Source organism: Anarhichas minor, unplaced genomic scaffold (genome assembly GCF_050575085.1).
Source record: "Anarhichas minor isolate MPS153535 unplaced genomic scaffold, ASM5057508v1 ptg000010l, whole genome shotgun sequence".
Lineage (NCBI taxonomy): Eukaryota > Metazoa > Chordata > Actinopteri > Perciformes > Anarhichadidae > Anarhichas > Anarhichas minor.
Genome location: NW_027466456.1, coordinates 3695268 through 3718248, shown reverse-complemented (window position 1 = coordinate 3718248; position 22981 = coordinate 3695268). Strand labels below are relative to the sequence as shown.

Here is a 22981-nt window from a genome sequence, read left to right as displayed (position 1 = left end):
CATGTAGACCCTTTTATACAGCTTTGCTGTGTTGGTTAGCGTGATCCTCATGTTTTATCTTGACGCATCCTTTGATCAATGTCTGTTTTCCAGTTTGCAACGTATGTTATTTTTGCATCATCTTGTTTTTTTATGCCTCAACAACATGAAGCACTTTATGATCAGCATGCGATGACTTTCACACATTCGTTCACATTCTTCCTCTTTTACCTTTTATGTCATTCATTATTCACTTTTACATTTAGGACACTTTCAGCCTCTTGGTTGAGTTCATTCTAATCCTCCTTTCTTCATTTTTATGAATAATTGCTCAGCAACATTAAATGACTTTTGTTAGATGAATTCAATAAGTGAATAACTCAGATGCAACACCAGGATTCTATATGTTGGAAGTCAAAATGTGTCACTGTGGCCATACGGGTCACTATGAATCCATTCTTGATTCTCTTCCTTTTATTTAGCTCATGATTTATTCGCGGCATCTTTCAGTTTTGTTCATTGTGGACCCACTTCACCTCACAAGTTCACAACAAGACTTAAATTGGGTGAATTTGATGACTCAATAGCACTTTGTTGTACATCTTTTTTATGAAAAAAGAGACATTAATGCTAAGATACCGGATAGTAATGATTTTAGTATCTTTATTAATATCTGTATTTGAATCATTTGGCTGTTGGGGGTTTTGGTTAAACAGCCTACTCAAACATTTTCTTCTGAATTTATATGACGGAATCAGATGAACCACAGAAACAAGTTTCCTGCTTCAGTTTTGAGTGACAAGTCACAGTTATGAAACAGTGCACGAGTATAATCGCTTTTGAGTACTTTTTAACACTTTTCATGTGGATTCAAATTAGCTCCAACATGCACACCCTCAATATGTTACCATGGACTGAGAACCAAAAGAATCCCGGTTATTCAGGACTCTACTCTTGTGGTCACTTTATTATCACGAGGGGACATGCCCTGTTGTGCATGTTAGTACATTTACGACTGTGTGCTTTGCATTTCCACGTGTTGCTCATATTGTGACATGTATGTTATTAATGGCCTACAGTTGTTGCTAAAATAATACATGGGAGTTTTAAGATCACATTGACAGTATATTTATGTATTTATTGAAGAGGATCCCCATAAGCTGATGCCAATGGTATTAGCTAGTCTTCCTTCAGTCCTACATCCAGTACATCATATCTATGATATACATACTGTAAACATTACATTTGTGCTACATTATGTACATCACGTGCATTATTAATTGTTTTACATTAAATGGATAGATCGGGTGTTATGAAGTGGGGTTGTATGAAGTACTTATCCATTGCTAGTGTATAACTCATAGATGACAGTTGGTACTCTCCCAGTGTGGAGAAACCCAGTTACCGCATGGAAGCAAAGCAATCTACTGCTCTCGACAGGGGCAGCGGCAAAACATTTTCTAACCATCCACTTCTTATATACAGTCTATGCTTCTCACACTTTTCTATGATAATAATAGGAACATAAACCTCTTGCAAATGATCAACAACTTGTTTAACCCAATTCAAAACACTTTTATTTGATGACTTGGAAGTTGAATCGGTTGTACTCTGTTGTTCAGTTGAGCTTGTCGAAATAACTGGTGAGGCATAAAATCAGAACGGTAAAGTTTAGATGCTGTGAGTGGCCGCGATAGCAATACCATTTTAATTAGGAAAGACTTAATGTAAAGAGATGCTTAAAGAGTAATTCAATAAATGTATTGACATAGTGCACAATAGGCAGTGTTGGGCAGTAGTGGCGCTACAAGTAGCGGCGTTACAAGTTTAACTACATTTCTCTGTAGCCTGGTGGTAGCGTCGCTTTTCAGTAGCTAAGCTCTTTTATTGATCAAGTACTGAGGTAGTGCCCACACCAGCTACATTTCCCCAAGCATTCATGAAGCTCAAGTGCAGCGGAGCTTTGTGCTGCAGTCTGACATTAAACTGCTGAGGATCAATAACTGACTCCACGGCCATACTCAAACATGTATGTGGAGCAGGCAGAAGCACTTGTGTATGACGGCGATAGCAAATAAGCTTTATTTTACGAGTAACCGGTAGCTTAACTTACTGCAGGTTCTAAGTAGCTTGTCCAACACTGACTAGAGGAATGCTTAAGAAAAATCTTTGTGACGTCATATTTTAAGGGGGTAATGATGCCATGAGCTGCATAGGAACATCCCTCTCATGGAACCTAGACACTAGTGGTGGTGATGATGAAGAGGGGGAAGAGCAATGGTTGAAGATTTGTATGGATGAGATGTAGAGCATGACTTCTGATGAGCTCACTGGGAGGACTGGTTGTGATGAGGATCGGAGGTGAATGGGGTGGAGGAGGGTTGCATCAAACTGACACTTAAATGACAGCTGACAGCAGGAGAGAAAGAAACATGTTTTAAACTGTGACAGCAGTAACCAATGAAGGTTATTGTCAACAGAGTTACAGTATGTGCACTGGTTGGGATAGTGCTGTGTTTTTGCATTTTTATTTGATACTGTTTTTCCGCCTTTTTTAACATTTAATCTCACAGGAAATAACACTTAACTGTTTTAAATTTATTAAACCAACTAAAACCAAATAACTTGACTATAAAAATGCCAGATGTCACCTGGGAATGCTGGTATGAATGAATACAATTCATTCATGTCATACAATCCGTCATTGCTCACATAAAATGGGTGTTTGCAATTGTTTACAATGAATTTCACTCGACCTTCTTGAGATTGTGAGTGCCAAGAACAACCATTGCTGTTTCCTCATTCTTGAAAAAGTTATAAATAAGTGGTTCGTAGTGGATTTAAAAAAAAAACCTTTCTTTTGAAAGAAGTCAATTTATATATCTTTGATTAAATAGAAAAAGAAGTGGCTGCTGGAAGAGGAAATGTACCTCTCACATCACAGTGAGTGAGTCTTTACTGATGAGAAATCCTCTAAATACGTGTTGTTTTTTGTCCTGCAGCGAGGCCATCGACTTCTCCGGGGCTTTTCCCCTGTGAATGATTTCACTGCCGAGAACTAAAAACATAAGTAGGAAATGTTCAAATGAGGTAATATCCTATTTGCAGCCTGAAGAAAATACATTATGCAACTTATCATTTTGTCTGAGACATACCATAACATAAAAAAAACAACTTGTACCATGGCGACAGGATGATTGACCTGTTGTATTGTGGCTGTCAAGTCTGCCCTCTTTATACAGCAGAGTTTGATCTTCACAGTTTTATTTCCATCTATTTTAATTTCCTGCCACATCTTACGGCCGATGCTATTTCGCAACTTTTTAAAGCATCATGTGACTAATACATGTGAAGGAACTAAATCTAACTGCAGGGCTTCAGTACAGTATGTGATGCTCCTTTTTATTTTATTCATTTTATTTAATTTTATAATTATTATGTGATGAGCTTGAGACCTCGGGCAGACTGAACACGGGGGATGTGACCACATCACCAACACATTTTACAAATGAATTCCTCACATTATTTCTGTGTCAGTGCAGCCATGCAGTTGTCTTGTGTATATGATCAGTGAAGTACATTTTTGCAGCTTTAATTCTGTTGGTATGGTCAAACCAAATGAGTCATTTTAAACGGGTAACATGCTACCACTTTCTAATAAGGCACCCTTAATTCATGCTTTACAGATGAGTTATAAGTCATTTATAAGGGTCAGGGTACGAGGTACAAATACTTAGCATGGACCAGACAGAAGTTATTCGCTATCACGTTTATACTCCACTTGATTCACACGCTCAGCATAACCATTATTATTACTGTTGTTTTTGTTCACTTAAATACGATTTGTGTTTTCTGAGGACATTGTTAAAGAAGTAAATCAAACACGGTATTTGCAATAAACTTTTATTTTGAATTTCGGTCACACTGATTGAACGCAAAACCTCCATAGTACAGTGAATGTATGCTTTGCAAGACTTTCACTTGTAACATTTGAGGATGTCATCGATCCAGGGAAGGTACTTTGATACATCGGTGTAGACGTTGGGTTTATCTGGGTAGTTACAGTTGAAGTTATTGTTGAAAGACACAACGCCAACAGCCTTCCCGTTGCACACCAGAGGACCACCAGAATCACCCTGTGAGGAGGAAGAGGCTTCATCAGCTTATTCATTTTGTGATTTTAGATGTTTGTAGCATTTATATACCAGCTGACATGTTCTATTAACAGACAGAAAACCCACCTGACAGAATCCTTTGTCTGTGTCATATCCACCTGCACACATAACATTGGCAGGAAGACTTCCCCACACCTGCGTGCAGTCTTTCAGGTTGATGATGGAGACGTTCACCACACTCAGATCATCAACAACTCTACCACCAGTCTTTATATATCCCCATCCAGCCACCTGGCAGTCATCTTGTGTGTTAATTTCAGATGTGGGAAGAGGAATTGTTTGCACTCGTCCGTTCAGTGAAACATTCTTAGACAGCTGGAGACACACAACGTTACAACTAATGCAATGTCTAATTTCATAACAATTGCTGGAATATGGAGCTGATAACAATAAAAAAGATGACTCAACAAATGTATGATGTCACCTGGAAATATGTACTTACTTTGAAGAGCATGATGTCATTACCACTTCCTACATTCTTAAAAGATTTGTGTTTGTGTTTTTCTTTAATGGATATCTTGTTGTCATCATTAACACTCTTGAGATCGTGGGTGCCAAGAACAACATGGGTAATGCCACTGAATGAGAGATAACAAAGGGGGTGTCAGTACATTTTCTAAAATTATAATGTACAATAATAATAATTTCTTATTTTTCTAAAGTTGGTTTATATATCTTGATATCTTTTTTTCAATTGATTTCTAATTACATGATTTAAAGATTGCTGGAAGAGGAAATGCTACTCACAGGTCACAGTGTGCAGCAGTGAGCACAAAGTCCTCACTGATCAGGAACCCTCCACAATAATGACCTTTGCTGTTCTGCAACGAGGCCATATACAGCATCGAGTTCTCCGGGGCTGGTTCCCCATTTATGATTTCACTCCCATCTGCTGCAAAGATAAGAAAATCAAAATGAGGTTAATGTCCCATTAAATGGTTGGAAAATGATAATAATACTTAGAGAATCTTACCGCTTCGTCCGAGATACGCCAGGAGAGGAAAAAGCAGAAATGTGTGCAGAGGATGCATGATGCCAGCAAGACAGCTGACCTGTCTCTCTTCTTGGGGCTGTCATGTAGACCCTTTTATACAGCTTTGCTGTGTTGGTTAGCGTGATCCTCATGTTTTATCTTGACTTTTAACCGCATCCTTTGCCCAATGTCTGTTTGCCAGTTTGCAACGTATGTTATTTTTGCATCATCTTGTTTTTTTTATGCCTCAACAACATGAAGCACTTTATGATCAACATGCGATGACATTCACACATTCGTTCACATTCTTCCTCTTTTACCTTTTATGTCATTCATTATTCACTTTTACATTTAGGACACTTTCAGCCTCTTGGTTGAGTTCATTCTAATCCTCCTTTCTTCATTCTTTATGAATAATTGCTCAGCAACATTAAAGGACTTTTGTGAGATGAATTCAATAAGTTAATAACTCAGATGCAACACCAGGATTCTGTATGTTGGAAGTCAAAATGTGTCACTGTGGCCATACGGGTCACTATGAATCCATTCTTGATTCTCTTCCTTTTATTTAGCTCATGATTTATTCGCGGCATCTTTCAGTTTTGTTCATTGTGGACCCACTTCACCTCACAAGTTCACAATAAGACTTAAATTGGGTGAATTTGATGACTCAATAGCACTTTGTTGTACATCTCTTTTATGAAAAAGGAGACATTAATGCTAAGATACTGGATAGTAATGATGTTAGTATCTTTATTAGTATCTGTATTTGAATCATTTGGCTGTTGGGGGTTTTGGTTAAACAGCCTACTCAAACATTTTCCTCTGAATTTATATGATGGTATCAGATGAACCACAGAAACAAGTTTCCTGCTTCAGTTTTGAGTGACAAGTCACGGTTATGACATCCTCACAGTCACAAGTATGCAAGACTCTAAATTTAACCGTCTGCAGGTTAACAAATATACATACAACACATGCAGGCGAGCACACACATACACAAACCAAGGGAGGACAAATATATGGTGATACATTCAGCACGCTCATTAAAACCAAAACAACAGGCTTGTACTGAGAATGAAGCAAAGGTTTATTTCTTATTTGTATGGTTTTACCATTGAGGTCTTGCAAATTGGATTTGAAAATGCTCTTCATCATCTATAGAACATACACCAGGAAAGAGTTGCCTTTTAGTCTAGCAGTGAGTTGGATTGGCTGCAGAGCAAACTTGGTCCAAAAAGGTTTTGTCAATATCTTTTGTAAAGGATCCCCTACATATAGTTTTTGTTTCACCACAATAATTAAAAAACAGTCTTTGACATTTGAAAGTGATATTTTATTTGCATTTCAGATATAGAGCAAACAGTGACGGGGCAACTTGAACACTGCAATGCCTCCACAATAATACGTTTTATTTATAAAGCACTCTTCAAGCAAAAAGCACACAGTTTGTAAATTCACACAGCATGAACAGATAACTGCAAGAGGTTGAAAATAATAATTACCGTACAACATATCAGCCAGCTCATGATAAGAAAGAAAGGATGTCAGTTGTTAAGAAAGGCCATTCTGTAAAAGTGAGTTTAAAGACGAGATTTAAAGTCAGCGACAGTGTCAGCTGACCTCATGTGGAGGTGGACAGCTGTTCTACAGCAGAGGAGCCAGTACAATGCAATGCAATCACAGAATTGTTACATTCAACAATTATGTTGCTTGAGAATCTTTTTGATCCAGGGAAGGTATTTTGATATATTTGTATAGACGTTGGGTACATTTGGGTAGTCACAGTTGTTGTTCATGTTGAAAGACACAACACCAACAGCCTTCCCACTGCACACCAGAGGGCCACCAGAATCACCCTGTGAGGAGGAAGAAGCTTCATTTGTTTATTCAGTTTCTAGAAGACGAGAAACCATTCAGACTAAAAAACGTTGACATTACATTTTTTTATTAACGGACAGAAAACATACCTGACAGAATCCTTTGTCGGTGCCATATCCACCTGCACAGATAACATTGGCAGGAAGATTACCTCTAATATGTAGACTTAAGACCAGACGTAGTAGTCTTACCGTAAAGTCCAAGATACATCAGGAGATGAAGAAGCAGAGACCTGTGCAGAGGATGCATCATGCCGGTGATACTCATCCTGTTCTCTTTGAGGTGTCAAGTCGACCCTTTTATAGCACAGTTTGCTCAGTAAGGGACCCCGTGGTTAAGGTCTGCTTCGACAAGACCTCCTAAGATACATCCTCTGTGCGTCGGTAACACCTTTAATTGTCATATAGTGATGAGTGCATGCGGTCAGTAAAGAAATGCAGCATTGCCGCTCTTACAGTAAATATAAAGCGTCTGGTTCAGCAGCCTCAGCAGCCTGAAGCACGTACACACATGATGTGATCAGCATGGGATGAGTTTTCACACAGTCTGTTAGTAACCAATTTATTCTCTTCTCCATTTGATGTCATTTGATATTTTCAGTTTTTCCCTTTGAATGAGGCCTCCAGCAAGAGCGCCAGGCTTTGAAGCACATTTAGCTCAGTGGCCAAATCCTGGAATTACAACATCTACGTCTGTCACGTGATGCCATTGGGCCTAAAAATACTTTTTCTTATAGACTTACATTTGGAAAGACACGTCTGTTGTAGCAGGTAAATTAACTGTATTAGCCTTATTTAAATCAGTATGTCCTAAAAGTTGGTAAATGCATTAATAGCCGAATCACGGAATAAACGTGCAAAATGCAAAATGCAATGTTGACCAACCTGAAACAACCCGAAGGTTTCTTTGAAATGTTGCTACAATCTTGATCCACAGAAACCACAGTTTCCAGCTGCAGATCTGAGCGTTGGTGTTGGTGCACAGTTGCAGTTTTGAAACCACACTTCATTAGTTGTATCATTATTCAACAGGCAGCAGCAGATGTTTTTAAGTGCATTGAAACATATTTCATTGTTTATACTCCAGGCTTTATGCAAACCATAAACACTAGTTGGATTTGTGTTGCATTCAGTACGACCTTTTATGTGCAGACAGAGTCTCTGCACCTCAAGCAGAGATAGGTGAGCAACAGCAGAGTAGTACTATTTAAACTTACCCTGAGAGGTTTTGTATATTAAAATGTACCCACCTTCACCAGCTGCAACATTAAAGTGATGTACACTCGACTGCATCAATAATTATAATCCAATAATAATATATTCAATATTTTTTTTAAATGGACCATTCTGCATAATGAGTATTTTTACTCTGGTTCTTAAAGTATATTCTGATTCTAATACTTTTGTACCGTTACTTCAGTAAAACTTTAAATGCAGGATATTTACTTGTATTTCTACAGTGTGATAACGATACTTTTACTGAAGAAACCGATTTGAGTACTTCTTACCACCACTGCTTGATCTTGACTCAGCACTTTTAGGGTGTTTTCACATTAGGTACGACAGCTTCGTACTGTGCCGGAGTACGACTGCCCCCTCAGAGTGATGTCTGACATAAAGCTCATATTCTGATAAATGAAGGGTTCTGTATTAGTCTCAGAATATCTCTGTCAAAGTATAAGACACTGTTGTAAATCAAGCTCAGGTACCAAGTTATTACTCAGAGGTGTCAAACTAGCAGTTAGGTTTGTCTAACACAATGTCAGTGTCTTAACTTGTTGCTGCTACTTCATGCTCCATGTAACTAGTTTTCTGTGTAGTTGTGGGTCTGTTTCTGTTCGACCTTTAAGGTTAAGGCTGTTGAGATGATTTGAGGTGATTTTAAAAGGGTCCCATGCAACAGGAAACGCTTTGGACAGCGACCACATCACTGCAACCCTCAGCCTGCACGAGCCAAAACACAGCAGGCTGGCAGGGACAGAAACGAGGAGCATAACCCGAATTATCTTAGAATTAGATGAGCTGACTTCATGCAGCTCCATTAGGATGCCGTGTTCAAACTGATTTATCTCCAACTAATTATTTCCAAACTAAATATGTCACGAATGAGTTCCTCAACCACACAGATATCTACTCATCAAACACAATCAATTACAATTCAAGAACAAAAGCCCTGCAAAATATCCTGTACATCATATTATATAAAGACCATCCTCTAAAGGAGTTAAATCTAATATATTTTTACATTTTATCGCTGTAAAGCTTTAATATGATGACTAGCTGTATAACAGTTTACTACTGGCCAGTGGTAACTGTGTCCCGTGCTGTAATTTCCATGAGCTGCTTTACCATCTACTGTACAGTGGATACCTGTTTAATCGTGCCAGTTTTATACATTTGCATGAATTAATACGCCAGCTGATGTTCCAAATTGAAGCACAGTCATGACATGTACATACTCTACACAAAAACAACTTACTCACTACCACAATAAACATTTGTACCACTTCTACTCTCAGTGAATTTGGTTCATTGCAGTGTAACTTTGATGGGGAGAGGGGTGCAGTCTTACTACATCATGTTGTGTCTTCACACATCTATTCTACATTTGTATACCATCAAGTGTAACATTACACTCAGTGTATATTATCTCAGCTGTTACTGTTACTCTGTTAGTACTTCATGACGTCCAGCAGAGAGCGCCAGAGTTTGTGACGAGACTTTTAAAATTGCTCTTCTTTTTCACCATCAGAGGGTGCTGCTTCTCCATCAGTGCAAATCTAACGTAAAGTCACAAATTGATCTGTCTAATGACTCTTCTAACAGCATCGGTCTGTGCTGCATTCAAGCCCACTCCCTCACTTTGAGGAAAACAGTGAGCATGTGATCTCGCTCCAAATACATGGGGTACATGTCTCACAGTTAGACCTGGAGGTGGTTTATAAAGTGGAGCTATATATGAAAAGGAAAACAACCACTTACCTGATATCTGATTATGTGGTGCTGCTACATGATTTGGGTTTTGAAAACGCTTAAAATCAAAATTTCTGATTAAACAGCAACAGAATCTTCCTGGTTTGGGGATGAAAGACCTCAGAGCCTCGGAGGCCCACAGCCACTGAGTCTGGTGCTGAGGCTGTGGAAGTGCTGGACAGGACGGGAGAAATCTCTGCACTTTACTAGATAGCTACTGCATTGTTTTAGTTTCTTGCTCATTGGTGGTCATTTTAGTTTTGATGTAGACGTCAGTCGGGTTGAGATTGATCTTTCTGTGCTCTTCATACCGTCATCATAGTTTATTCTGCCTTGACTCTTTCTTTCTGGCTTTGACGTGATGTTATGAGCTAAAGGGGGCCTACCGTGTAGACACAGAAACATTGAGTACGATTTTAGAGGCACTGTGTCAAAGTCATGTGTTTTCAAACCTTCATATAATGTACATATGTGTCGAGCCAGGACAGATTTGTCCACCAAAGCCACCAAACTCCACTGAAAATACTATAATTTTACCTCGCAGAACACAGGGGTTGCAGGTCTACCACTTCGTTTGTGTTACCGTGTGACCTTGGTGAATCCAAACTAATCAAAGTGATAAAATGGACGATGGCAGTGTATGCTTTAGGGCGTGGCTACCTTGTGATTGACAGGTTGCTACCGCGGCGTTGTTGGGTTTGGGTGTTGCCCCGTGTTCTTAGAACTTTAACTCTTTCACAGTGTGTTTTTAGGGCATGAAAGTTAGTTGTAGCCTTTTTGGTCGACTTAAAATGCCTTACTGAGAGCTTGCATGTACTTAGCTCCACCCTCTTGTGTCACTTCTGGCTACAAAAAAAGAATCAAGATTGTGACGGCCATAAACCAAGATGGCAATCTATGGCCAAAATGCCAAACTCAAGCCTACAAAACTGCAGTCCACAAACCAATGGGTGATGTCAAGGTGACAACGTCCACTTCTTATATACAGTCTTTATATATATGCTAATATAAAAGTTATATATGCTTCTCACACTTTTCTATGATAATGATAGAAACATAAACCTTTATTCAGCTGTACAACACTTCTATTTGATGACTTGGAAGTTGAATCTATTGTACTCTGTTGTTTAGTTGAGCCAGAAATAACTGGTTTGAAATAAAATCAGAAAGGTAAAGTTTAGATGCTGTGAGTGGCCGTGATAGCAATACCATTTTAATTAGGAAAGACTTAATGTTGATGACAGCGAGGCCATCGACTTCTCCGGGGCTTTTCCCCTGTGAATGATTTCACTGCCGAGTACTAAAAACATCAGTAGGAAATGTTCAAATGAGGTAATATCCTATTTGCAGGCCGAAGAAAATACATTGTGCAACTTATCATCTTGTCTGAGACATACCATAACATAAAAAGCAAAAAATTGTATCATGGCGACAGGATGATTGACCTGTTGTATTGTGGCTGTCAAGTCTGCCCTCTTTATACAGCAGAGTTTGATCTTCACAGTTTTATTTCCATCTATTTTAATTTCCTGCCACATCTTACGGCCGATGCTATTTCGCAACTTTGCAAAGCATCATGTGACTAATACATGTGAAGGAACGAAATCTAACTGCAGGGCTTCAGTACAGTATGTGATGCTCCTTTTTTATTTTATTAATTTTATTACATTTTTTTATTATTATGTGATGAGCTTGAGGCCTCGGGCAGACTGAACACGGGGGATGTGACCACATCACCAACACATTTTACAAATGAATTCCTCACATTATTTCTGTGTCAGTGCAGCCATGCAGTTGTCTTGTGTATAAGATCAGTGAAGTACATTTTTGCAGCTTTAATTCTGTTGGTATGGTCAAACCAAATGAGTAATTTTAAACGGGTAACATGCTACCACTTTCTAATAAGGCACCCTTAATTCATGCTTTATAGATGAGTTATAAGTCATTTATAAGGGTTAGGGTACGAGGTACAAATACTTAGCATGGACCAGACAGAAGTTATTCGCTATCACGTTTATACTCCACTTGATTCACACGCTCAACATAACCATTATTATTACTGTCGTTTTTGTTCACTAAAATACAATTTGTGTTTTCTGAGGACATTATTAAAGAAGGAAATCAAACACGGTATTTGCAATAAACCTTTATTTTGAATTTCGGTCACACTGATTGAACGCAAAACCTCCATAGTACAGTGAATGTATGCTTTGCAAAAGTTTCACTTGTAAAGTTTGAGGATTCCATCGATCCAGGGAAGGTACTTTGATACATCGGTGTAGACGTTGGGTTTATCTGGGTATTTACAGATGTTATTATTGTTGAACCACACAACACCAACAGCCTTCCCGTTGCACACCAGAGGACCACCAGAATCACCCTGTGAGGAGGAAGAGTCTTCATTAGCTTATTCATTATGTGATTTTAGATGTTTGTAGCAATTATATACCAGCTGACATGTTCTATTAACAGACAGAAAACCCACCTGACAGAATCCTTTCCCTGTTTTATCGCCACCTGCACAGATAACATTGTCGGGAAGAGGACCCCATTGCTCCTTGCAGTCTTCCAGGTTGATGATGGAGACGTTCACCACTCTCAGAACATCAACAGCTGTACCATTAGTCTTTGTATATCCCCATCCAGCAACCTGGCAGTCGTCTTTTTTGTTCATTACAGATGTGGGAAGAGGAATTGTTTGCACTCGTCCGTTCAGTGAAACCTTCTTAGACAGCTGGAGACACACAACGTTACAACTAATGCAATGTCTAATTTCATAACAATTGCTGGAATATGGAGTTGATAATAATAAAAAAGATGACTCAACAAATGTATGATGTCACCTGGAAATATGTACTTACTTTGAGGAGCATGATGTCATTACCACTTCCTACTAAAGATTTGAAGAAGTGTGTTTCAATGGATATCTTGTTGTCATCATTAACACTCTTGAGATCGTGGGTGCCAAGAACAACATGGGTAATGCCACTGAATGAGAGATAACAAAGGGGGTGTCAGTACATTTTCTAAAATTATAATGTACAATAATAATAATTTCTTATTTTTCTAAAGTTGGTTTATATATCTTGACATCTTTTTTTCAATTGATTTCTAATTACATGATTTAAAGATTGCTGGAAGAGGAAATGCTACTCACTCGTCACAGTGTGCAGCAGTGAGCACAAAGTCCTCACTGATCATGAACCCTCCACAAAGATGACCTTTGCTGTCCTGCACCGAGGCCATATACAGCATCGAGTTCTCCGGGGCTGGTTCCCCATTCATGATTTCACTCCCATCTGCTGCAAAGATAAGAAAATCAAAATGAGGTTAATGTCCCATTAAATGGTTGGAAAATGATAATAATACTTTGAGAATCTTACCGCTTCGTCCGAGATACGCCAGGAGATGAAAAAGCAGAAATGTGTGCAGAGGATGCATGATGCCAGCAAGACAGCTGACCTGTCTCTCTTCTTGGGGCTGTCATGTAGACCCTTTTATACAGCTTTGCTGTGTTGGTTAGCGTGATCCTCATGTTTTATCTTGACGCATCCTTTGATCAATGTCTGTTTTCCAGTTTGCAACGTATGTTATCTTTGCATCATCTTGTTTTTTTATGTCTCAACAGCATGAAGCACTTTATGATCAGCATGCGATGACTTTCACACATTCGTTCACATTCTTCCTCTTTTACCTTTTATGTCATTCATTATTCACTTTTACATTTAGGACACTTTCAGCCTCTTGGTTGAGTTCATTCTAATCCTCCTTTCTTCATTTTTTATGAATAATTGCTCAGCAACATTAAAGGACTTTTGTTAGATGAATTCAATAAGTGAATAACTCAGATGCAACACCAGGATTCTGTATGTTGGAAGTCAAAATGTGTCACTGTGGCCATACGGGTCACTATGAATCCATTCTTGATTCTCTTCCTTTTATTTAGCTCATGATTTATTTGCGGCATCTTTCAGTTTTGTTCATTGTGGACCCACTTCACCTCACAAGTTCACAATAAGACTTAAATTGGGTGAATTTGATGACTCAATAGCACTTTGTTGTACATCTTTTTTTATGAAAAAAGAGACATTAATGCTAAGATACCGGATAGTAATGATTTTAGTATCTTTATTAATATCTGTATTTGAATCATTTGGCTGTTGGGGGTTTTGATAAAACAGCCTGCTCAAACATTTTCTTCTGAATTTATATGATGGTATCAGATGAACCACAGAAACAAGTTTCCTGCTTCAGTTTTGAGTGACAAGTCACAGTTATGAAACAGTGCACGAGAATAATCGCTTTTGAGTACTTTTTAACACTTTTCATGTGGATTCAAATTAGCTCCAACATGCACACCCTCAATATGTTATCATGGACTGAGAACCAAAAGAATCCCGGTTATTCAGGACTCTACTCTTGTGGTCACTTTATTATCACGAGGGGACATGCCCTGTTGTGCATGTTAGTACATTTACGACTGTGTGCTTTGCATTTCCACGTGTTGCTCATATTGTGACATGTATGTTATTAATGGGCTACAGTTGTTGCTAAAATAATACATGGGAGTTTTAAGATCACATTGACAGTATATTTATGTATTTATTTAAGAGGATCCCCATAAGCTGATGCCAATGGTAAAAGCTAGTCTTCCTTCAGTCCTACATCCAGTACATCATATCTATGATATACATACTGTAAACATTACATTTGTGCTACATTATGTACATCACGTGCATTATTAATTGTTTTACATTAAATGGATAGATCGGGTGTTATGAAGTGGGGTTGTATGAAGTACTTATCCATTGTTAGTGTATAACTCATAGATGACAGTTGGTACTCTCCCAGTGTGGAGAAACCCAGTTACCGCATGGAAGCAAAGCAATCTACTGCTCTCGACAGGGGCAGCGGCAACACATTTTCTAGCCATCCACTTCTTATATACAGTCTATGCTTCTCACACTTTTCTATGATAATGATAGGAACATAAACCTCTTGCAAATGATCAACAACTTGTTAAACCCAATTCAAAACACTTTTATTTGATGACTTGGAAGTTGAATCGGTTGTACTCTGTTGTTCAATTGAGCTTGTCGAAATAATTGGTGAGGCATAAAATCAGAACGGTAAAGTTTAGATGCTGTGAGTGGCCGCGATAGCAATACCATTTTAATAAGGAAAGACTTAATGTAAAGAGATGCTAAAAGAGTAATTCAATAAATGTATTGACATAGTGCACAATAGGCAGTGTTGGGCAGTAGTGGCGCTACAAGTAGCGGCGTTACAAGTTTAACTACATTTCTCTGTAGCCTGGTGGTAGCGTCACTTTTCAGTAGCTAAGCTCTTTTATTGATCAAGTACTGAGGTAGTGCCCACACCAGCTACATTTCCCCAAGCATTCATGAAGCTCAAGTGCAGCGGAGCTTTGTGCTGCGGTCTGACATTAAACTGCTGAGGATCAATAACTGACTCCACGGCCATACTCAAACATGTATGTGGAGCAGGCAGAAGCACTTGTGTATGACGGCGATAGCAAATAAGCTTTATTTTATGAGTAACCGGTAGCTTAACTTACTGCAGGTTCTAAGTAGCTTGTCCAACACTGACTAGAGGAATGCTTAAGAAAAATCTTTGTGACGTCATATTTTTAAGGGGGTAATGATGCCATGAGCTGCATAGGAACATCCCTCTCATGGAACCTAGACACTAGTGGTGGTGATGATGAAGAGGGGGAAGAGCAATGGTTGAAGATTTGTATGGATGAGATGTAGAGCATGACTTCTGATGAGCTTACTGGGAGGACTGGTTGTGATGAGGATCGGAGGTGAATGGGGTGGAGGAGGGTTGCATCAACCTGACACTTAAATGACAGCTGACAGCAGGAGAGAAAGAAACATGTTTTAAACTGTGACAGCAGTAACCAATGAAGGTTATTGTCAACAGAGTTACAGTATGTGCACTGGTTGGGATAGTGCTGTGTTTTTGCATTTTTATTTGATACTGTTTTTCCGCCTTTTTTAACATTTAATCTCACAGGAAATAACACTTAACTGTTTTAAATTTATTAAACCAACCAAAACCAAATAACTTGACTAAAAAAATGCCAGATGTCACCTGGGAATGCTGGTATGAATGAATACAATTCATTCATGTCATACAATCCGTCATTCCTCACATAAAATGGGTGTTTGCACTTGTTTACAATGAATTTCACTCGACCTTCTTGAGATTGTGAGTGCCAAGAACAACCATTGCTATTTCCTCATTCTTGAAAAAGTTATAAATAAGTGGTTCGTAGTGGATTTAAAAAAAATACCTTTCTTTTGAAAGAAGTCAATTTATATATCTTTGATTAAATGGAAAAAGAAGTGGCTGCTGGAAGAGGAAATGTACCTCTCACATTACAGTGAGTGAGTCTTTACTGACGAGAAATCCTCTAAATACGTGTTGTTTTTTGTCCTGCAGCGAGGCCATCGACTTCTCCGGGGCTTTTCCCCTGTGAATGATTTCACTGCCGAGAACTAAAAACATCAGTAGGAAATGTTCAAATGAGGTAATATCCTATTTGCAGCCTGAAGAAAATACATTGTGCAACTTATCATTTTGTCTGAGACATACCATAACATAAAAAAAACAACTTGTACCATGGCGACAGGATGATTGACCTGTTGTATTGTGGCTGTCAAGTCTGCCCTCTTTATACAGCAGAGTTTGATCTTCACAGTTTTATTTCCATCTATTTTAATTTCCTGCCACATCTTACGGCCGATGCTATTTCGCAACTTTTTAAAGCGTCATGTGACTAATACATGTGAAGGAACGAAATCTAACTGCAGGGCTTCAGTACAGTATGTGATGCTCCTTTTTTATTTTATTCATTTTATTACATTTTTTTATTATTATGTGATGAGCTTGAGACCTCGGGCAGACTGAACACGGGGGATGTGACCACATCACCAACACATTTTACAAATGAATTCCTCACATTATTTCTGTGTCAGTGCAGCCATGCAGTTGTCTTGTGTATAAGATCAGTGAAGTACATTTTTGCAGCTTTAATTCTGTTGGTATGGTCAAACCAAATGAGTAATTTTAAACGGGTAACATGCTACCACTTTCTAATAAGGCACCCTTAATTCATGCTTTACAGATGAGTTATAAGTCATTTATAAGGGTTAGGGTACGAGGTACAAATACTTAGCATGGACCAGACAGAAGTTATTCGCTATCACGTTTATGCTCCACTTGATTCACACGCTCAGCATAACCATTAATATTACTGTTGTTTTTGTTCACTTAAATACACTTTGTGTTTTCTGAGGACATTGTTAAAGAAGGAAATCAAACACGGTATTTGCAATAAACTTTTATTTTGAATTTCAGTCACACTGATTGAACGTAAAACCTCCATAGTACAGTGAATGTATGCTTTGCAAGATTTTCACTTGTAACGTTTGAGGATGTCATCGATCCAGGGAAGGTACTTTGATACATCGGTGTATACGTTGGGTACATCTGAGTAGCTACAGTTTCCAGCTCTGTTGAAAGACACAACACCAACAGCCTTCCCGTTGCACACCAGAGGACCACCAGAATCACCCTGTGTGGAGGAAGAGAATTCATTATCTTATTCATTATGTGATTTTAGATGTTTGTAGCATTTATACACCAGCTGACATGTTCTATTAACAGACAGAAAACCCACCCGACAGAATCCTTTCTCTGTGCCATAGCCACCTGCACACATAACATTGGCAGGAAGACTTCCCCACACCTGCGTGCAGACTTCCAGGTTGATGATGGAGACGTCCACCACACTCAGAACATCAACAGCTGGACCACCAGTCTTTATAGCTCCCCATCCAGCCACCTGGCAGTCGTCTTGTGTGTTCATATCAGATGTGGGAAGAGGAATTGTTTGCACCCGTTCGTTCAGTGAAACCTTCTTAGACAGCTGGAGACACACAATGTTACAACTAATGCAATGTCTAATTTCATAACAATTGCTGGAATATGGAGCTGATAACAATAAAAAAGATGACTCAACAAATGTATGATGTCACCTGGAAATATGTACTTACTTTGAAGAGCATGATGTCATTACCACTTCCTACATTCTTAAAAGATTCGTGTTTGTGTTTTTCTTTAATGGGTATCTTGTTGTCATCATTAACACTCTTGAGATCGTGGGTGCCAAGAACAACATGGGTAATGCCACTGAATGAGAGATAACAAAGGGGGTGTCAGTACATTTTCTAAAATTATAATGTACAATAATAATAATTTCTTATTTTTTAAAAGTTGGTTTATATATCTTGACATCTTTTTTTCAATTGATTTCTAATTACATGATTTAAAGATTGCTGGAAAAGGAAATGCTACTCACACGTCACAGTGTGCAGCAGTGAGCACAAAGTCATCACTGATCAGGAACCCTCCACAATAATGACCTTTGCTGTTCTGCAACGAGGCCATATACAGCATCGAGTTCTCCGGGGCTAGTTCCCCATTTATGATTTCACTCCCATCTGCTGCAAAGATAAGAAAATCAAAATGAGGTTAATGTCCCATTAAATGGTTGGAAAATGATAATAATACTTTGAGAATCTTACCGCTTCGTCCGAGATACGCCAGGAGAGGAAAAAGCAGAAATGTGTGCAGAGGATGCATGATGCCAGCAAGACAGCTGACCTGTCTCTCTTCTTGGGGCTGTCATGTAGACCCTTTTATACAGCTTTGCTGTGTTGGTTAGCGTGATCCTCATGTTTTATCTTGACTTTTAATCGCATCCTTTGATCAATGTCTGTTTGCCAGTTTGCAACGTATGTTATTTTTGCATCATCTTGTTTTTTTATGTCTCAACAGCATGAAGCACTTTATGATCAGCATGCGATGACTTTCACACATTCGTTCACATTCTTCCTCTTTTACCTTTTATGTCATTCATTATTCACTTTTACATTTAGGACACTTTCAGCCTCTTGGTTGAGTTCATTCTAATCCTCCTTTCTTCATTTTTTATGAATAATTGCTCAGCAACATTAAAGGACTTTTGTTAGATGAATTCAATAAGTTAATAACTCAGATGCAACACCAGGATTCTGTATGTTGGAAGTCAAAATGTGTCACTGTGGCCATACGGGTCACTATGAATCCATTCTTGATTCTCTTCCTTTTATTTAGCTCATGATTTATTTGCGGCATCTTTCAGTTTTGTTCATTGTGGACCCACTTCACCTCACAAGTTCACAATGAGACTTAAATTGGGTGAATTTGATGACTCAATAGCACTTTGTTGTACATCTCTTTTATGAAAAAGGAGACATTAATGCTAAGATACTGGATAGTAATGATGTTAGTATCTTTATTAGTATCTGTATTTGAATCATTTGGCTGTTGGGGGTTTTGGTTAAACAGCCTACTCAAACATTTTCCTCTGAATTTATATGATGGTATCAGATGAACCACAGAAACAAGTGTCCTGCTTCAGTTTTGAGCGACAAGTCACGGTTATGACATCCTCACAGTCACAAGTATGCAAGACTCTAAATTTAACCGTCTGCAGGTTAACAAATATACCTACAACACATGCAGGCGAGCACACACATACACAAACCAAGGGAGGACAAATCTATGGTGATACATTCAGCACGGTCATTAAAACCAAAACAGGCTTGTACTGAGAATGAAACAAAGGTTTATTTCTTATTTGTATGGTTTTACCATTGAGGTCTTGCAAATTGGATTTGAAAATGCTCTTCATCATCTATAGAACATACACCAGGAAAGAGTTGCCTTTTAGTCTAGCAGTGAGTTGGATTGGCTGCAGAGCAAACTTGTATCTTTTGTAAAGGATCCCCTACATATAGTTTTTGTTTCACCACAATAATTAAAAAACAGTCTTTGACATTTGAAAGTGACATTTTATTTTCATTTCAGATATAGAGCAAACAGTGACGGGGCAACTTGAACACTGCAATGCCTCCACAATAATACGTTTTATTTATAAAGCACTCTTCAAGCAAAAAGCACACAGTTCGTAAATTCACACGGCATGAACAGATAACTGCAAGAGGTTGAAAATAATAATTACCGTACAACATATCAGCCAGCTCATGATAAGAAAGAAAGGATGTCAGTTGTTAAGAAAGGCCATTCTGTAAAAGTGAGTTTAAAGACGAGATTTAAAGTCAGCGACAGTGTCAGCTGACCTCATGTGGAGGTGGACAGCTGTTCTACAGCAGAGGAGCCAGTACAATGCAATGCAATCAAAGAATTGTTACATTCAACAATTATGTTGCTTGAGAATCTTTTTGATCCAGGGAAGGTATTTTGATATATTTGTATAGACGTTGGGTACATTTGGGTAGTCACAGTTTTTTTTCATGTTGAAAGACACAACACCAACAGCCTTCCCACTGCACACCAGAGGGCCACCAGAATCACCCTGTGAGGAGGAAGAAGCTTCATTTGTTTATTCAGTTTCTAGAAGACGAGAAACCATTCAGACTAAAAAACGTTGACATTACATTTTTTTATTAACGGACAGAAAACATACCTGACAGAATCCTTTGTCGGTGCCATATCCACCTGCACAGATAACATTGGCAGGAAGATTACATCTAATATGTAGACTTAAGACCAGACGTAGTAGTCTTACCGTAAAGTCCAAGATACATCAGGAGATAAAGAAGCAGAAACCTGTGCAGAGCATGCATCATGCCGGTGATACTCATCCTGTTCTCTTTGAGGTGTCAAGTCGACCCTTTTATATCACAGTTTGCTCAGTAAGGGACCCCGTGGTTAAGGTCTTCGACAAGACCTCCTAAGCTACATCCTCTGTGCGTCGGTAACACCTTTAATTGTCATATAGTGATGAGTGCATGCGGTCAGTAAAGAAATGCAGCATTCCCGCTCTTACAGTAAATATAAAGCGTCTGGTTCAGCAGCCTCAGCAGCCTGAAGCACGTACACACATGATGTGATCAGCATGGGATGAGTTTTCACACAGTCTGTTAGTAACCAATTCATTCTCTTCTCCATTTGATGTCATTTGATATTTTCAGTTTTTCCCTTTGAATGAGGCCTCCAGCAAGAGCGCCAGGCTTTGAAGCACATTTAGCTCAGTGGCCAAATCCTGGAATTACAACATCTACGTCTGTCACGTGATGCCATTGGGCCTAAAAATACTTTTTCTTATAGACTTACATTTGGAAAGACACGTCTGTTGTAGCAGGTAAATTAACTCCCCAGTAAGAGCACTGTATTAGCATTATTTAAATCAGTATGTCCTAAAAGTTGGTAAATGCATTAATTGCCGAATCCAGAGTTGATTCCTTTCCTTCGTTCATGTGATTGAGTCCGACAACGAGTCTGGACCGAGGGCTGGGAGGCGGGGTTAAAGGAAACACTAGTTTCTGCTCTATGAACCCCATGGATGCAGAAGATCGCTGGTAGATCTGCGTAATTTTATACTCTGAAGACAAACTTTCTTTGCATCAAGCGCCACTGAGTAACTTTCATAGGAAGGAACGGGGCCCTGCCTCGCTGAATCCAGTTCTCTTTATGCGTCCATGTTTTGTATCTATGGCACTTTAAGCATATTTCATTATTTCTTAGAATTCTTAAACTTTCTTCTCTCACTGTTTTGTATACACTGAGCCACTTAAGCTTAGGTGACCTTTTAGTTTGATAAACCTGAAGTGAAAAAACTAAATCATTTGTTACGGATCCACTCTTTAGCTGTGACCTTTGGGCTGTTGTTGGCTTCTGTCAGTGTGATGTTGCACCAACAACTAAATGAGTGACAGAAACCGCAGGTTTGCATGTCTATATTCTCACAATCACAAGTATGCAAGACTCTAAAGACTTGAGATCACAGTCTGATAGCTAGAAGTCTGATAGGCTATCGTGACTCATCTGTTAGTGTTTGGTTTGACCGCAGTGGAACATGTGTGTGAATGGCGTGTATTATAAAGTCTGAGGTAAAATAAGGAATATATGAAGAAGTACGCACAACGAAATATACGAATCAGACGTTTGTATGTAATTATTCCCGCTTAACAAGAACAAATGAGAAGTTTCAGAGTGCTGAAGCATGCGGAGAAGAGCAAATAGATCCACAATATCTTTGCACTGTGTTTTTACTGCAACTCAATCCAACATCAATAGCTTTAATTACTTGCTGTTAGCGGACTTGTTTAGCACGAATCAGTTTCCACCACCAGTCATGTTCACGATGCATCTATGACACTTTTATTCTCTTCATTATATTTATTTTGGACCGTGTTGGTTCTCCTCTCACTTTTGGTAAATACTCATCTGTGGCCTTCAAATGACCCTTCGCGGAATAAACGTGCAAAATGCAAAACGCAATGTTGACCAACCTGAAACAACCCGAAGGTTTCTTTGAAATGTTGCTACAATCTTGATCCACAGAAACCACAGTTTCCAGCTGCAGATCTGAGCGTTGGTGTTGGTGCACAGTTGCAGTTTTGAAACCACACTTCATTAGTTGTATCATTATTCAACAGGCAGCAGCAGATGTTTTTAAGTGCATTGAAACATATTTCATTGTTTATACTCCAGGCTTTATGCAAACCATAAACACTAGTTGGATTTGTGTTGCATTCAGTACGACCTTTTATGTGCAGACAGAGTCTCTGCACCGCAAGCAGAGATAGGTGAGCAACAGCAGAGTAGTACTATTTAAACTTACCCTGAGAGCTTTTGCATATTAAAATGTACCCACCTTCACCAGCTGCAACATTAAAGTGATGTACACTCGACTGCATCAATAATTATAATCCAGTAATAATATCTTCAATATTTTTTTTAAATGGACCATTCTGCATAATGAGTATTTTTACTCTGGTTCTTAAAGTATATTCTGATTCTAATACTTTTGTACCGTTACTTCAGTAAAACTTTAAATGCAGGATATTTACTTGTATTTCTACAGTGTGATAACGATACTTTTACTGAAGAAACCGATTTGA

At 38.7% G+C, this 22981-nt stretch overlaps 3 protein-coding genes across 3 annotated transcripts; all 3 read right to left on the bottom strand.

Moving 5' to 3' along the window:
- Nucleotides 1–3956: 3956 nt before the first annotated feature.
- LOC142946252 (anionic trypsin-2-like) lies at nucleotides 3957–5185 on the bottom strand. The gene is made up of 5 exons (XM_076087344.1): nucleotides 5128–5185; nucleotides 4902–5046; nucleotides 4597–4732; nucleotides 4221–4469; nucleotides 3957–4115 (listed from the first exon to the last, which is right to left on the bottom strand). The coding sequence occupies exons 1-5, from the start codon at nucleotides 5183–5185 to the stop codon at nucleotides 3957–3959; spliced, it is 747 nt and encodes a 248-aa protein (XP_075943459.1).
- A 1529-nt stretch (nucleotides 5186–6714) lies between these two features.
- LOC142946932 (serine protease 1-like) lies at nucleotides 6715–13421 on the bottom strand. The gene is made up of 5 exons (XM_076088563.1): nucleotides 13364–13421; nucleotides 13135–13282; nucleotides 12842–12971; nucleotides 12466–12714; nucleotides 6715–6986 (listed from the first exon to the last, which is right to left on the bottom strand). The coding sequence occupies exons 1-5, from the start codon at nucleotides 13419–13421 to the stop codon at nucleotides 6825–6827; spliced, it is 747 nt and encodes a 248-aa protein (XP_075944678.1). The 3' UTR covers nucleotides 6715–6824.
- Nucleotides 13422–17424: 4003 nt separating this feature from the next.
- LOC142946250 (duodenase-1-like) lies at nucleotides 17425–18653 on the bottom strand. Its single transcript, XM_076087342.1, has 5 exons — nucleotides 18596–18653; nucleotides 18370–18514; nucleotides 18065–18200; nucleotides 17689–17937; nucleotides 17425–17583 (listed from the first exon to the last, which is right to left on the bottom strand). The coding sequence occupies exons 1-5, from the start codon at nucleotides 18651–18653 to the stop codon at nucleotides 17425–17427; spliced, it is 747 nt and encodes a 248-aa protein (XP_075943457.1).
- Between the last annotated feature and the right edge of the window lie 4328 nt (nucleotides 18654–22981).